This window comes from Sparus aurata, chromosome 8, assembly GCF_900880675.1.
Source record: "Sparus aurata chromosome 8, fSpaAur1.1, whole genome shotgun sequence".
NCBI lineage: Eukaryota > Metazoa > Chordata > Actinopteri > Spariformes > Sparidae > Sparus > Sparus aurata.
Window position 1 is genome coordinate 95,736 of NC_044194.1, and position 13,379 is coordinate 109,114.

The following is a 13,379-nucleotide window of genomic DNA, read 5'->3' on the forward strand; positions in this document are numbered from 1 at the left end:
GCCAATGACTTGTGACATGACATGAGGACCCATCAGCAGTCTGACTGACATCTAATAATGGGGGAGTAAATACAGAACCAGAAAAGAATTGTTGATGTTAATAAAGTTAATGCGTGTGATCAATCAATTACATTGTTTCAAATAAATTTCTATGGCTCTCTGGGTTGAAGAAAGTTTATTGTTGTGTAGTGTTCTTTGTTTACCTGCCGGTGTGTCGACTCACCCGTATGGTATGAACTGTGAGGCGTCGGGGTCGAACTTGCTCCAGGTTTTATAAAACCTCTGGAGGTCGTCATCGCTCAGCGCATCCATGTCCTCTGAGTTTAATGTCTCCATGATGACGGTGAGATACAGGTAGACCAACAGCAGGTAGGACAGGAAGATGAAGGTGATGAAGAAGACGATGCCCAAAGTTGGGTTGCCACAGTCGCCTCTGACCATGGATCCTGGGTGCTCTGCGTAGGGGTCACAGTCTGGAGGACTGTTCATCATAGCATACAGCATACCGCCCCACCCAGAAGTTGTACTGATCATAAACACACAGATCATGCTGTTCCAGAACGTCTCAAAGTTAAACATGTCGTTGATCGTGTACTGCCTCTTCACGTAGGCGAAATTAAACATGCCGAAGATGGAGAAGGTGACCATGAGCAGGAGGAAGACGAGACCCATGTTGAAGAGGGCGGGAAGTGAGCCTACAAAAGCTGAAAGCAGCTTCTGGATCCCCCTGGCCCAGCGAATCAGACGGAGGATAGGAGCAATACGAACCAATCGAAGCATGCTGAAGACAGTGGGCGATATAAAGTACTTTTCCAAGACGTCAGCAAGAAACAACCCTGAAAGAAAGAAAGAAAGAAAGAAAGAACAAATGACATTAAACACCTTATTTTTCTTCTTCTGAGGGAGCTGATTCCTGATATCTCTTGCCCACATGAACACAGGTATTTCTTCATACACACCTAAACACCGTTTTAGATCGATGAAGACAAATCTTTTTGAAAAATACCTCCAGGGTGAAGATATTCAGAGACTGTTTTCAGTGATTACGTCCCGACGGGCAGAACAGACACACGTTTGCTTCCTGATGGTGTCAGTGAATGTAGCAGCACTGACAGAAGTTAACTCAGTATGTGTGATGATATTGTATTACAGGGTCCACAATTTACTGATGGTGCTGAAAAGGTGCTAAAACAATCATCTTTGTGTACTCGTTCCTGTCTGAGTCATTACTGATCAAATAAGCGTTTTCAAAGCTTCATTGTGTAGTTTTGTAGAAGAAATCAAACTGAGAATTCTAATATTTACAATATTACAAAGGTAATAATACAAACATTTTTTCCATCAGTAAATAAACAAGCTGTTCTCAGAGGAAATAAGGTCCCAGAACACTGTCTGAAGCTAGAAAGGCGGCGGGGTCCGCCACATATACACAAAGTAAAACTCCTTTAAGATCAGTTTGTCTATTCCGTCATGAAAACAAAAAGAGTTTATTCTTTCTTTTCTCATTAACATTTCTTCAACAAAACTACAGCCTGCTCCTTTAAAGTATATTTCCTTTTTTTTGTGGTTGTCGTTCAGTTGAATGTGGAGAATGATATCCAACACAGTTTGTTTTCACATGATCAAAGTGTAATTTCTTTCTGCGCTCATTCAAAATCAGACTTTAAGACTTGGGGCCTGTGAGCACGACTGGTGACTTCACAGATAGTTAGGTGTGTGTTATGTGGTCCAGGTGTGCAGCTGACACAAGAGTGATGTGGAAACACTGAAGGTGGATCTCACAGTGAAGGAAGAGACACCTGCTGTCCAGCAGTCACACTGATCAAAGATTCACGTTCTCCACCTTCACTGACGGACAGATGGAGGTTCAGAGCTGTTTGAAAAATTTGCTTCTTATTAGCTTATCTAATCTGCATCAGCAGAGGTGGACAGTGACAGAACAGAGAATATGAATGAGATCGGTGATGTCACAGTGTCCAGGAGAACAGCTGTACATCACCACAGTAATCAGGAAACACTCTTTGTGAGATCAAAAGACAATTAAAGCACATTTGACTCGCTTGTTACATTTTCTATTTTCACTACTATTTTACAACTAAATGAATCAAAGTGCTGTACAGTGACGAGACGATTACATCACCAGACACAACGATGACATCACCACACTAAAACTTACCGACGATCCAGACGACTAGCACCACAAAGTCCAGGACGTTCAAGCCGTCGGCAAAATAGTGCTGGCTGAAGGCGCTGATCTTCAGGATGAACTCGATTAGGAAGATGAGGACAATGGTGAACTGGAACCAGTACAGGATGTGGTCCACCTCGTAGCTCTGATCGTACGTCTCCACCGCCAGAATAACCATGTTCAGGCAGATAATCCCCATTATGAAGAATTCAAAGTACCGACTGGTCACCAGGTCAAAGAGCCGAGCCCGGCCCGGATTCTGAGCGTGATGAAGAGCAGCATGAAACTTACAAAGTCTTTTTTATAAATCTATTTCAAATCTCTTGAGTTTATTTTGACTGACAGAAACCAGAAAGTCCAACCCGTTAAACCAACTGCTCTGGTGACAAAGTTACATTTATGTGGATTTCTAGATTCACATTAACTGAAGAAATCAGGACAATTAAACACCATGTAGTTTAAAGACCAACAAACACGAAGCAAGTGAACCCACCTGAGGTCGGGGACCAGGTGCTCGAGGATACCTGGAGAACCGTTCCTTCAAACACTTGGAGAATTTGTACTGCTCGTCTGTCATGAAAATGTGTTTCCTACCAAAGTAAAGACAAAACATACAGATACAAGTAAAGACAAAGTAAAGACAAGTCCGTCTGTCTCTCTGCCTGTCTGTGTGTCAGTAGGTGTGGTTACATATCTTGTCGCTCTGCAGGTAGTTCATGATGGCTCTGATGAAGTAGGTGAAGGTGAAGAAGATGCCGATGATGAAGAAGCAGACGAAGTACAGGTGCATGAAGATGTTGTGCTCATAGACAGGCTGGTCCTCCACCTGCAATGTCAGTACCAGTATTAATATCAGTGCCACTAATAATGTCAGTGCCAGTGATAATGTCAGTGCCAGTGATAATGTCAGTGCCAGTGATAATGTCAGTGCCAGTAATAATATCAGTGCCAGTGATAATGTCAGTGCCAGTAATAATATCAGTGCCAGTGATAATGTCAGTGCCAGTAATAATATCAGTGCCAGTGATAATATCAGTGCCAGTAATAATATCAGTGCCAGTGATAATGTCAGTGCCAGTGATAATGTCAGTGCCAGTATTAATATCAGTGCCACTAATAATGTCAGTGCCAGTGATAATGTCAGTGCCAGTGATAATGTCAGTGCCAGTGATAATATCAGTGCCAGTAATAATATCAGTGCCAGTGATAATGTCAGTGCCAGTGATAATATCAGTGCCAGTGATAATGTCAGTACCAGAACCAGTACAAGTACCAACACTCACCAGTCTGGCGTCCACTGTAGCATAAAGGGTGTCCATCCAATCTGCTGATGTCACCTGACGGAAAGACAACACAGAACTTCATAAGAAGAACACTACATTTAAGTTCTAATGAGCTCAGATGAACCATTATCATGCAGCAGCTTCACTCTAATATCAAAACTCGGATGAAATGCTACAAACTGAGATCTACACCAAATTACAGATTAATCTCATTTGAATAGAGTCAAACCATTAAGAGTCGATGAAAAGTTACTGGAGTCAGTCATGTTTGATGCTTTTATTGTTGTAGAGTTCACACTGAATGACTTCCTGTGTGTGTGCTGAGTGTTCAGACTGACCAGGTGCAGCAGCGTCACGTAACCGTTCAGCACGTTGTCGTAGTTCATGTGGAGGTTCTTCCAGCGAACCTCCGTGAAGTTCATCATGATCAACGAGAAACAGTCGCTCTTGTTGTTCACTACCTCAGGTAAGAAGAACTCCTCTGACGTCTCATTGAAACAGTAGTGAAACTTTCCAGCAAACATGTTCACACCCACAATACTGAAGAGCAACCACACCGTCAGACACACCAGCAGCACATCAAACAGGGGACGGATGGTCTGGACCAGAACCTCCACCACCAGCTGCACACAGACAGGTAGAGAGAGACAGGTTTAGAGGGAGATCAGGGGCCCGTTGCACAAAAGTAGGATTAAGACATCCAGGATAAGTGACTGAGCTGAGCTCAATGAATCCAAAACAAGAGCGTCCAGGCTTAATTGGTTGCACAAAAACCAAGCCAGGATGAGCAGACACGGATTCATCAAGCCAGGTGAAACCAATCCTGGATAAGTGCGCGCTCACAGCTCCCTCAAATAGACCCCGCCACTGATCACACATTCACTGATTCACCATGGCAAGTAGAGCCGCTTACTTTTCCCCGCCGGAGGCAGAAATCCTCATGGAGGCATACGAGGAGGTAAAAGACATAGTTAAAAAGAAAGGCAACACCGCCACAGTGATAAAGCAAAGAGAAAAAGCGTGGCAAAGTATTGCTGACCGCCTGAATGCGTAAGTAGTGCACAATTACACACTCACCACTCCGCTGAAACATCACAATTACAATCCAAATAGTTCATTCACATCTCCAAAAACACAGTTGTACTCTGATTATGAATCAGTTGAATTTTTAATTGAAATGGACTGCAGATATGAGTGAAACTGTGTAAATGTAACTCCATCAGACTGTATAACTCTTTGATAAATAGATGAGCTAATTATAATAATAATAATAACCACCTCCGGCGCCAAATACAACTGGCAGATATAGATATACAGTACAAGAAGAGACGGATGGAAAACCTTGCACTGGAGTCCGAAATAAAAAAGAGGACAATTAGAAAATTGGACCTTGAAATAAAAAAACTTGAGCGGGAGGTGAGTTATGCCTTCAGTGCACACTGTATGCTGACTGTAACACAAATGTATTAATCATTATTCTCTTTCCTCCCCCAGCTCCAAGAAGATGACACATCTTTAATAAAAAAATAAAAGGTCAATCCTCGTAAAGTCAAGTGAGCCAATAGCCTACATGAAGGCCCAAAACGGTGTGTTCCTTTCTGCTCTGACAATGTGAGTGAGGGACCAATATGTGTTCAATGATTTTAGTTAATATGCAGGCTTTAAATTTCAGTTAAATATGTCCTGCAGTGGCAGAGGAATTTGTGTTTTTTTTGTTTGTTTTTTAATTTAATTTAAATTGATTTGGCCTCTTATGATGTTTGTGCTGTATACTGTGTAAGCTTGCAGGGAGGCTACTGCATCCACTCATTTGTCTGTTCATTTGATGTGTATGGATTTGTCCTGCATTTATTTCAGTGTGCAGACATGCGGGGTGTATTATTATATACAGACCTTTGAATGTGTATTTATGCTTGTATTGTATAATATGCTTTGATTCTGTGCTTTCCATCTTGTAGAGTCACTGTGTGACTTCAGTTCTGAAAGGAGCTGATGGTTTACCTGTTTTACTTTGTCCTTATTCAATAAAGGAACATAATGTTACACTTTGATGTGTATTTATATTTATATGGGATGTGTATTTTATACGACGGAGTATTCGGGCCACACTGAGGAAGAAAGAAAAAGTCATACATTTATGAGACTGGTTCTTTCTGCGGAAAAGATGCATTTTCTTGCATATTCTTTTTAAAGTCCTGATACTTATGACAGTGTGATGCTGATGTGCCAAAAGATGAAGTATCTCCTTGTTTGTGAAACCTATACTGAAGTACAATTCCACGAAATGCTCCACAGCCCTCATTTTAACACCTCTCCTCCTTTAAAACAACGGGTTACAATTATTATGACTTTATTCTCGTAAATGTATGACTTTATTCTCGAAGTCTGTGAATTTTTTATGTTTTTCTCTGTGGCCCTAATATTCCGTCATTTTACATATAGCCTTATAGTCTATGGGAAACTGTAAATTATCTAATGATAGCAACATCATCTAAAATCATAATTTATCCAAAATGATTGAAATTAATGATCACAAACGTTTAAATAATGACAGTGGGTCTAGTTATATGTGATAACAATGTGTAGTGGGCAGTGGAATAACTATTGGTTTCCATGTGTGGTGACTGCTGACTGAGATAAGGGATGAGATTAAATAGATCCTGGCTGTTAGCCTGGCTGTTAGCCTGGTCTGGAGCAGGCTAGCTCCACAGAATAAATCTCCATGGTAATTTATACCATAACATATCCTACTGCCCCCTATCCCGCTTTTGTGCAACCGGATGACAGATAAGTTGAGCCAGGATAACCAAGATATCCCGGCTTAATCCCTTATCCTAGTTTTGTGCAACAGGCCCCTGGTTTAGTGTCGGCATTTCACGCCCATGTTGTGTGAATAACAAACAGCCATGTTGGTCCTAAAGTGAGGTGTGGTCAGACAGCACCACAAAAACCTGCTCTGAAGTCAAAGTCAGTGTGTTTCCTGCTACTCAGAGACGCATTATTCAGACAGTAACATGAGCCAACACAGGCGGCTTCACAGCACACGTACACTGATGAAACGATCAGACAGGCGGCTCTCAGTTATTTCAAATGTTTTGTTTAAGTCATGTCACTGCGTACAAGCCGTAATTACAGACTTAACAGGAAAGAGGAAACAGAATTAAACTGTTAGCTTCTGAAATAAATGTTTTTAGACAGCTGTGATGGAGCTCAGGATTTATGAGTACGAACCGTACGAACCTGAACTGTGTGTGAAGAACATAGAATATTAATTGATGATTGATCCTGACTGATCCTGTCGGATGATTTAAATGATCAATCATTGGCCACTTGATCCATCTGTGCACCACTACTACACACAGAGGGACGTACAGCAGTGTTAAATATCAGTGGATCTGCTCATATACAGACAAAGAGAGTAGATGATGGACAGATGATTGGGAGACAGTGGAGGCAGAGGGACCACCATCCTTCAGCAGACATGAGCACTGCTGTTTAAATATGGATGTTCCATGTCCTGGTGCAACTGGTTGTTAAAGGGAATGGGAGAAGTCACTCCGATTGGGTCAGCTCATGTTACGGCCAAAACACACCTACGACTTATCAATGCTCTAAATACATGCATACTCTCGCCAGCTGTAGCTAGAGAGCTTACAGCTAACATGCCAGCTGGCCAGGCACAACAGTGACTGACTAAATATTGCACTTGAATCTTCTTACCCTTATCCTTCCTTAGCACTGCTCTTATCATAGCACTGATAAATAACAGCTACGATGCTCAAACAAGGGATTGAAAATTGTTTCTTTTTTTTTACTCTATCTGCGGTGATGTATTTTGGCTTCTTTCGTGTGGCAAATGTACTTATTGTAAGTCGCTTTGGATAAAAGCGTCTGCTAAATGCCCTAAATGGAAACGCAAACGTCAATGTAAATGTAAATGCAATAGTAAAACACAGTTCAGTGTATTCCATTCAGGAGCCCACCTGTAGACGACTGTGCTGTGATATCATCAACACACCTGTACCTGTGTCTGTCTGTCAGTTTGTCTGTGTATGTAGGTGCAGGTCTCACCCTAAGACCTGGGAAGCGAGACAGGGCCCTCAGGGGCCCCAGAGCTCTCAGAGTCCTCAGAAACTGGATGGCTCCAATTCCAGAGAATCCCAACATGTCGGCCATCAGAGACACCAGAAAAACCTGGAAGATACAACGCTGCTGCTGATGACATCATATCTCAGGTGAGTGAAGGACAGACAGGAAGTTCAGATCCCTCAGCTGCTTAAAGGAACAGTTTAGATATTCTTGTCTTTCTATCTGCGAGTCACAAATTCAGGTTGATTCCATGTCTAACACTAGAAATAGGAGAATACAGCTAGCCTAGCTTAGCATAAAGACTGGAAACAACTAACCTATTTAGCATTAAGACAGTCAACAGGGGGAAACAGTAGGATTACAAGCATACAGACTGGAAACAGCTAGCGTAGCTTAGCATAAAGACTGTAGACAGGGGAAACAGCTAACTTAGCTTAGCATACAGACTGGAAACAGCTAGCGTAGCTTAGCATAAAGACTGTAGACAGGGGAGACAGCTAACTTAGCTTAGCATACAGACTGGAAGCAGGGGGAAACTGCTAGCCTGATTCTGTCCAAAGCTGACTGATCAACCTTTTTCATTGGTTTGTTTCATCAGGATAAAAACTGATGTGTGAAAAAAGAGATATAGAATAATTCTTAATCAATTAATGATAATTACTAATATAACTATATAATAGCCTCAAATTAAAACTGTTATAGCTGAGCTTTGATTTGTACAGATAGTTTCAAGCAATCAGAGGACAGATTCTGTGGCAGTAATCAATATATTATCCATAATAAATCTCATTGATCCCATCCTTACATCTAAGATGAGGAAGTCCAGCCAGCACCAGGCATCGGTGAAGTATTTCTTGAGTCCGTGGGCGATCCACTTGAGGAGCATCTCGAGCAGGAACAGGTAGGTGAACACCCGGTCTGCCGTCTCTACAACGATCTTTAACACCTGACGTTGGTGCAGGTGAACATCCTCAAACATCTGTTCACAAACACACACTTTAAGCATCTGGACAGGTGTGTGGTCACTCTACATCTGACAGATCAGTGAAGATACCTCTTCAATACAATTTAAATTAACAAGGTTTCACATCTGGTGTCAGTGGCGGCAGTGAGTCTTCATCGATACCTGCTCCACTGTAAATTAATGCTGGTATGTATAATAATGTATAAAAGAATTAGTGGAGATGTTGAGCTCAATAATCTTGCTTTTTGTGAAAGAAGCATGAAACTTTCAGGGTTTGTTCTTGATGACCTAAGCTTTAAATTAATATGTGGAGGCATTGTCAGTCTGACCCCTGAGGTCAGCTAGAGGTCATTGACCTCTGTAATATGTCATTTTCATGCACAAAATTGTAAATGTGTGTATCTTAGGATCTAAATGTGATAGAAATGTAAACCAAATATGTATTTCCAAGCTTCTGGGCATGAGCAACTCATTTATGCCATTGATAGCACTCTAAGAGGTCAACATCATTAAGTGCAGTGAAGGTTACTAAGAATGTGAGTGGCTTAAGGCGAGACACTATTGGTGGATAGGGTAAAAAAAATTAAATAATAGATATCACCATGAAACTTTCTCAGCTGATTACTCATGTTAAGCTAAGAAAAAAATGTATTGCAAGTTTTTGGATTTTAATGTTTAAATATGCAAATGAGGCCTTATCTCATTAAAAATGCACTAATTTGCATACGAGATCAGATCGTTTGGTAAAGCCAGGCTCAAAATATTTTTTTTCATTTTGGTGTCATGTTAGATGGGAAAATAATTACAGAGGGGTTTATGGACATTTACTTATGTTATCCTGTAAATCAGAATATACTGTCAATAGCCAGAGTTTTTAGAAATAATGGTTTTCTGTGATAAAATCTGGGTTTTCGTGTAAATGAGAGGCAAAACCACATGGAAATATCTGCGTTTTCTCTTAGTGTAAATGGGATCTTATTTTTCCACAGTTCTGGTGTACAGGGTTGGGCATGGGTGTGGTTTCAGAAGTTCCGGCACTTGGGAACCTAAAACTTTCTCCTTTGACTGTCCAACAGTACAGAGCGATAAACAGCAGGCTAGTAGTACCTCATTGGTGTCCAACTGACACAAAGCACAAAGATCCCAATTCATTTGTGATTTAGGGTTTCTTGGGCATAAGACATTTGTCTAAATCCTTGATTCAGCACTATCTTTCCAATCACACATAAAATCCATTACAAAATCAGCTTTTTACCATCTCAAAAACATCTCCAGACTCCGGCCCTCTCTCTCTGAACCTGTGGCTGAGACCCTCATCCATGCCTTCATCACCTCCCGCCTGGACTACTGCAATGGAGTCCTGTCCAGGCTCCCTTCCAAAACCCTGGATAGGCTCCAGTATGTGCAGAACTCTGCTGCCAGGGTCCCCACCCGCACCAAGCCCTGGCAACACATCACCCCCACTCTCATCCACCTTCACTGGCTCCCAGTTAAATCACGCATCACCTACAAAATTCTCCTCCTGACCTATAAATCTCTCTATTCCCTCGCCCCCCAATATCTGTCTGACCTCCTCCACCCCTACACTCAGTCCCGGACGCTGCGCTCATCAGGCACACACCAGCTCTCCATCCCTCACACCAAACTACAAACCTTTGGCGACAGAGCCTTCTGTGTGACAGCCCCCACTCTCTGGAACTCTCCCAGCTGAAATCCACAAACAGACTTCTCTGGAGACTTTCAAAAGAGACTTAAAAACCCATCTTTTTAATAACTTCATCTTTTCTATTTTTATCTTTTATGTATTTTTTGTTTATCCATTTATTCTTTGTTTTGTTTGTTCCATTTTGTTAAGTGTCCTTGGATACCCTGAAAGGCACTATAAACATTAAATGTATTATTATTATTATTATTATTATTATTATTATTATTATTATATTATTAAATCCACTAGTACATGACGTTTAGCCATGATTAGTACCTCAACACTACAGGCTACAACACACACCTCACACTCTAGCTAACCCTAACACACAACCTATCACACCCGTAACACACACGTAACACAGATGACACACAGCTAACACATAGCTACACTCCAAGAAAGAAAGGTTAGCAGATGATATTTAGCTGAGGTTAGAAAATGTATTTTAAATGGGCTTCAAGAAAAGATTCAATGGCACAATTATACTACTGAGTCTGCTGTTTACATACTACAACAAACACCTCACACCCTAGTCCTAACACACACGTAACATACATACTGTGGGAAAATATCTCCCATTTACACAAAGGGAAAAGCAGATATTTCCATGTGGTTTGGCCTCTCATTTACACGAAAACCTAGATTTTATCACAGAAAATGGTTATTTATAAAATCTCTGGCTATTGACAGTATATTCTGATTTACAGGATAACAGAAGTAGATGTCTATAAACCCCTCTGTAATCATTATCCCATCTAATATGATAACAAAATGTAAAAAAAATAGTTTGAGCCTAGCTTTATCACATGATCTGATTTCGTTTTTTAAAATGTATGCAAATTAGCACATTTCTGATGAGATAAGGCCTCATTTGCATATTTAAACATTTAAACACTAATAACTTGCAATACATTTTTTTCTAAGCTTAACATGAGTAATCAGCTGAGAAAGTTTCATGGTGATATCTATTATTTAATTTTTTTTTACCCTATCCACCAATAGTGTCTCGCCTTAAGCCACTCACATTCTTAGTAACCTTCACTGCACTTAATGATGTTGACCTCTTAGAGTGCTATCAATGGCATAAATGAGTTGCTCATGCCCAGAAGCTTGGAAATACATATTTGGTTTACATTTCTATCACATTTAGATCCTAAGATACACACATTTACAATTTTGTGCATGAAATTGACATATTACAGAGGTCAATGACCTCTAGCTGACCTCAGGGGTCAGACTGACAATGCCTCCACATATTAATTTAAAGCTTAGGTCATCAAGAACAAACCCTGAAAGTTTCATACTTCTTTCACAAAAAGCAAGATTGTTCATATTTTAAGAGCTTAACAGCCCCACTAAATACTGTTACGTTAATATATATTAATGTCAATGTAAATGACATTTTTATAATGCTGTATAATAATGTAGGTTTGTTGGTGTTTACCAGAGCTACACTGCTCAGCATGATGATGATGATGATGACGATCTCAAAGTATTTGTGTCGTACGATTAGGAGACAGGCCCTCTTGACGTTAGACCAGACCCTCCCTGCACCCTGGGACGTGTCTATATCCAGGAACAGACAGCAGCGGTAACACACAGACAGAGAGTCATTAGAGTGGTTATTGATCGCTGATTGGTTCTTTATCATTTCTACAGAAAGACTCGTACTGTCACTGCAGCAGTCCTCAGGTGTGTTTCCCTCATGGTCTTCATGGTCTTCATGGTGTTCGGTAGGTTTCTGAACGTCGTCACACTGAACAAACAATCAACAAGAGATTATTATCATTATTATTATCGTTATTATTACTGGTTACATCTTGTCTGGTCTACTGTAATTCTCTCCTCCATGGACTTCCTCAGAAATCACTCCATAAACTCCAACTGGTCCAGAACACAGCGGCCCGTATCATCACCAGAACTCCCTCTGCTGAACACATCACTCCTGCAGCAGCTCCACTGGCTCTCTATGAAATCCCGCATTGATTTCAAGATTCTACTCCTCACCTTTAAGATCCTTCATGGCTCCATCATATCTGGCTGAACTGATCCATATCCACACACCCTCCCACATCCTCCGATCCTCTTCTACCATCCAGCTCTTTACCTCATCTGCCAACCGAACCATCATGAGGTCACAAGCTTTCAGTCGATCTGCCTCAGCCTCTGGAACTCTCCCACCACACATTCACACTTCTGACACTCTCTCCACTTTTAAATCTCACCTGAAAACACACCTATTCCAAGTGGCTTACTCTGTATCAGACTTATCATACAATCACACTCTTGCCTATTCTCTATTCCACTGTATTGCACCATTCTCCCTGCCTAATCCAGCCTGGCTGACTTCCTGGAGCTCCTGGCACAATGTAAATTACATCTTCTTATTTATTTATTTATTTATCCTCATTTGCACTAAATTGTCTCCTGTTTTTGTTGTACTGTTGTTGTTATGTGCGCAGTCCAGGAGCCTTTAAATAAAATGCATTATTATTATTATTATTATTATTATTATTATTATTTATATCCATCCATTCCTTTTGGCTCATCCAGGGTCGGGTCGAGGTGGCAGCAGACTAAGCAGTCTCTCTGTCCTCCTGAGGCCAGATGAGATGTATAACTCCTCCCTGAGTTCTGGGTCCATCCTGGGGTCTCCTCCCATTTGGTCCTGCCTGGAAAACCTCCAAAGAGAGGCGCTCAGGAGGATCCTGATCAGGTGCCCAAACCACCTCAGCATCATCATTATCATCACAATTCCTTATTGTTACACTGAACTTCAGCAGTTTCTTCTGCATGCTGACGTTTAACACCCTCACATGTTCAGTCCACAGCTGATGTCGTCTTCCTGTGGAATTTTATTATTATGCGTTCAGCTGTTATGAAACAAAGCTAATCCATACTTTGCTGTGAACATGAGCGCTGTAGATGTCATGGCTCTAGATTCCATGTTTTTGTGTTGTGTCTTGTGGTGTCTTGTGTTTTGATTTTCCATGCCCTCTTGTGTCCTTTCAGTGTGTCATCTGTTCTTCCCTCTGAGCATGTTTGTCTCCCTCTGTCAGTTCATTGCTTCTGTTCCTGTTGGTGTTTTTGTGATGTCTCGCTCAAGTTCCTTGTGTTTCACCTCGTGTCTCCGGTTTTTGGTGTGTTTTG

General features: G+C 41.1%; 1 protein-coding gene across 1 annotated transcript in view; it reads right to left on the bottom strand.

Annotated features, from left to right (window-relative positions):
- The window catches only part of LOC115586328 (sodium channel protein type 4 subunit alpha B-like), a 47,042-nt gene that overhangs the window by 12,093 nt on the left and 21,570 nt on the right, over nucleotides 1-13,379 (bottom strand). The window contains exons 19-28 of the mRNA XM_030425275.1: nucleotides 11,901-11,985; nucleotides 11,674-11,795; nucleotides 8,366-8,539; nucleotides 7,543-7,665; nucleotides 3,810-4,094; nucleotides 3,472-3,525; nucleotides 2,883-3,014; nucleotides 2,682-2,786; nucleotides 2,177-2,447; nucleotides 224-836 (exon numbers count right to left, since the gene is read on the bottom strand). Of these exons, the coding sequence (XP_030281135.1) occupies nucleotides 224-836; nucleotides 2,177-2,447; nucleotides 2,682-2,786; nucleotides 2,883-3,014; nucleotides 3,472-3,525; nucleotides 3,810-4,094; nucleotides 7,543-7,665; nucleotides 8,366-8,539; nucleotides 11,674-11,795; nucleotides 11,901-11,985 (1,964 nt within the window). The remainder of the gene's footprint in view (nucleotides 1-223; nucleotides 837-2,176; nucleotides 2,448-2,681; nucleotides 2,787-2,882; nucleotides 3,015-3,471; nucleotides 3,526-3,809; nucleotides 4,095-7,542; nucleotides 7,666-8,365; nucleotides 8,540-11,673; nucleotides 11,796-11,900; nucleotides 11,986-13,379) is intronic.